The sequence below is a fragment of the Acyrthosiphon pisum genome, unplaced genomic scaffold, assembly GCF_005508785.2.
Source record: "Acyrthosiphon pisum isolate AL4f unplaced genomic scaffold, pea_aphid_22Mar2018_4r6ur Scaffold_21172;HRSCAF=23224, whole genome shotgun sequence".
NCBI lineage: Eukaryota > Metazoa > Arthropoda > Insecta > Hemiptera > Aphididae > Acyrthosiphon > Acyrthosiphon pisum.
Genome location: NW_021770610.1, coordinates 15,929 through 19,980, shown reverse-complemented (window position 1 = coordinate 19,980; position 4,052 = coordinate 15,929). Strand labels below are relative to the sequence as shown.

The window sequence follows — 4,052 nt, the reverse complement described above, 5'->3', positions numbered from 1 at the left end:
GTACGCACGTTGACACCGGAGCTGGAGCGAGCAAAAAAAAAAAAAAAATAACGGCAACGCTCGGAGTCGCCGGCACCGAGCGCCGGTAACGGACACCGGTAGTGTTGCCAACATTACGCCTGTCAGCGCGCAGCGTCCATGAACATGGTTACTGCGACGGTCGGCCGAGCGCGGCCACCGACGGCGGCAATTGTGTTATCACAGGGATCGAACAGTATATTTTGATTTATTCTAAATTTGATTGACATTTTTTATCTTCAGCATAACGGCGTACTAACTGCTGCAAATGCTTAACACCACTCTTGATTTTTTTTTTAATGGTTGCATAAAGCTTTAAAATGGAAAGGCTGAAAAATTATTAAGAGGTCCGTATGATTTTATATCATCTGCTAAATGCAAAATAATATGAACATTGTGTGTAGAGATGTTAAATTTCAGAAATTTAATTCTGAAGAAATTTCCTATAGGAAATTTCCAGAAATTTCCAGAAATTTCTAAAATATGTTTTTTGAAAATTTAATTTTAATTCAACTTATTAAACTTAAATTTTTTTTTTAATTAGCTTTAATCAATTTAAAATTATTCTTTAAATTTAGACAAATATTTTATTCCCTAATTTGATCTAATTTTTAAATGGTATCAGTAAATTTCATTTAAATAAATAATAATCAATATATACTTTTTTAAATAGACACAGACTCAATTCTTTATTATTAGTCTCATTTAGTCATAACAATTTATTTAATTTTATACTTAAATAATAAATATTATTCAAAAGTTCGAAACAACAAAACATATGTATATGAAATTTAATAAAACAAAATTAAAAAAAAACTTAACAATTCTTATAACTGAAATTTGAACGCTAAAAAGAGTCAAAAATCAGAATCTGAAGTTGAAACATCTTCATTTCCTTCCAAGAGATTTATAATATCTTCCTCTTCAAGTGAAGACTCCTCATTACTTCTAGTTTCATTTATTTGTTCAGCTCTTGTTGTTTGTTCAACTTCAATAATTTCTGTTTCATAATTGGTCTGATTCAGTGTATCTACATTTACACTTAAATTATCGACGTTTTTGGAGTCAACTTTTACATGCACATCACTACAAAATTTTAAATTTTGTTTAACAAATGTGAGTTTATCTATCCTGGAATTTAGTAATCTATTTCTACGTTTGCTATGAATAAAACCTTGAGTGCTAAATGAGCGTTCAGTAGCAGCACTAGTCGCTGGATTTGAAAGTATACGGTGAGCTATACTAGACAGACATGATGATCCACAAATGCCTTTCCACCATAATGCAGGTTCTATATCTTTAGCAGAAATCCATATAAAGCTATTTTGCCACAGACCCTCTTTAGCTCGATATTTTGCTAAATCAATTAAAATAGCAGAAATCTCACCTTGGCTGTAGTTTAAATCTTCTGCAACTTTACAAATAAATTGCATGGCTTCCACTTGTTCCTGATCAGTAATATTTGATCCAATTGAACCACAATTTAATATATCAGCAGCTAAGTGTATAGGTTTTAGTGCAAACTTTCTCCTATGTTCAAATACTTCAATTATTTTTTCTTGGTCTATTTTTGAAATGGGTGCCTCTGGTAAGTTATCATTAAATGATTTAGAAATTTCACTAAATGCTTGTGTGACTAAATGTATAGTAGGTTTATCACTCTCTAGACGAGTTATCTACTGTAGAATCGATTCAAGTAGGTTAGTCAGTTTTAAAATTTTAACCCAAAATATATCATCTCTTAACTTTCTTTTCATAGGTTCAGGTAATTGACCAACATCTTCACTTACGGCTATAATGCGTAAAATGGTTTTACATTGTAACATACTTTTAAGACTTAAGACAACTGAACCCCATCGTGTAATTACAGGTAGTTTTAATGTTGTTATAATGTTGTTTTCTTTTCCGATTTTAGTAAACTTTGACAGTAGAACAGTATGTCCACGAATAGTTTTAATAATTTCACAAACATCATCAATATATTTTTTGACAGAAACTAATTTGCGAATGTCTCCAATCATTAGGTTAAGCGTATGAGCAAGACATCCATAAGAAGAAAGATGTGGATATTTTTGTTCAAGTAGTTTACAAGCCTTTCGCATATTTTTTGCATTATCTGTGGTGACAGTAAAAAACTTGAGTGCTCCATATTTTTCAATAATTTCTTCCATAATTTTACACATGTGTTCACCTGTATGTCTGTGGTCTTCTGTGTCAATAGATTTTATAAAAACTGGTTCTGGTATTGTTATAATTATATTTATCACTCCTTCATTCCTAAAAAAAAAAACATCAAACATTGATAAAACAAATAATTATTAATAAAATGAGTAATATATCTATGATAATCATTCAAGTTTTAATATAGGGTTAGATTACATATTTACAAATTATGTATAGGGTTATTTCATTCTGTGAAATGAATTCTATAACATCACTTTAATAATGTTTTGAGTAAAATGATTTAACTAATGCATATTATTTGTTTTTTTTTTCAAAAGTTAAATATTTTATATTATTTTTAATTTTTATCTAATTATTTCAAAAGCATCAATTTATTTTATTAAAATTGTTTTCATAAAGGTTTCATTGTCAAACTATTTTTTTTTGTAATTTAATTTACAATATTTTCAAAATTAAATCAAATATTATTTCTACACATAAAATCTAACAAGTAACATAATGTATACCTTAGGTTAGTCCAACCATCAGCCTGAATACCTAAATTTGAAGCATTTTGAATTTTATTTTCAACTTCAAGAAAGAGATGAGAATATTCCATATTCAATAATTTACCAGCAAACAAATACCTTAGGAAACATTAAATTGAATAATTTAGAAAATATTTTGTTGAATAAATGGAAACCAATTATCATAATTCATAATCAAACATCAAATATTTATTCAGTATTACTACTATTACTGAATAATCAGTAGACAGTAGGTAACAAAAACTCAAATCAGAAAAGTAGGTAAAACCTTATAAGTAGCAACAAATTTAGTAAACTATGATAATATAATTACATCACTTTTTTCAAATATAATATGTACTTACCTAGATGGAACTATAAAACTTGGTCGGATAGTTTTGAAGAAATTTTTCCAATAAGGATTTTCTAGTATGGATAAAGGACTTCCAGATGCATAGATTGCTCTTGCTAGCAACGCTTCTAAATGCTCCTATAGATTTGAAATTAAAAGTATGTACAATAAATTAAATTAAAAATACATTTATTGACTTGAAAAACAAAGAAAAAACTACTAAATAAATAATTTACCTGCTCAGTGTTGGTCATTTTATCAATGAATCCTTTTAATAGTGGCTGGTATATTTTTTTAGGAGTAGATTGACTAACAATTACTTCTTCTTCAACTGTTTTTGGCAAATTATGTGATCCTGTTTCTCTATAAATTAAATTGCCATCTTCTTCTTCTGAATTGTAAATGTTATCAATACTGGTACTAGTAGTAGTTTCAGAAGTACTTTGATCACTTTTATTTGTTGGTGTTGGTGATGATGATAATGTAGCACTTGCATTCCATGGTGTGTTAATTTTTTTTTTTTTTAATTTTTGACGAAGTTCTTTAGGACATTTTAGGCAGTTACATAAATGATGTTTCATTCTAGTAGCATTTCGATAAAAAGTAGCACTTTTACAAAAGTTGCAAACAAACTGATTGACATTACCATTTGTAGGAGAGTAATACAAGCATATTTCACCTTTCGGTTTTTTACTTGTAGAAACCAATGGCATTTTTAATTAATTCAGTTCAACAAGAATAAAAGATTAGAAATAAAATAATATTTTATACTTTTTGAATAAAATTTACTAAAATTGTCATACATTACGAAGTGTTATTGCGTTAAATGTCAATAGTCTTGTTATAACACTGTATAACACTATAACGAAATAACGAATTATTTAATCAGTTATCACTAATCAGTATTCACTATTCAGTATTCAGTAATCACTCACATTTTACATTTTCCCGCTAATATACGATTAGGAGTTCCTTTTTAAAGATATCACAAT

At 28.2% G+C, this 4,052-nt stretch overlaps 1 protein-coding gene across 1 annotated transcript; it reads right to left on the bottom strand.

Annotated features, from left to right (window-relative positions):
* Positions 1–875: 875 nt before the first annotated feature.
* Positions 876–3,773, bottom strand: LOC115034821. The gene is made up of 4 exons (XM_029492291.1): positions 3,297–3,773; positions 3,074–3,198; positions 1,699–2,295; positions 876–1,638 (listed from the first exon to the last, which is right to left on the bottom strand). The coding sequence occupies exons 1-4, from the start codon at positions 3,771–3,773 to the stop codon at positions 876–878; spliced, it is 1,962 nt and encodes a 653-aa protein (XP_029348151.1).
* Positions 3,774–4,052: the final 279 nt, after the last annotated feature.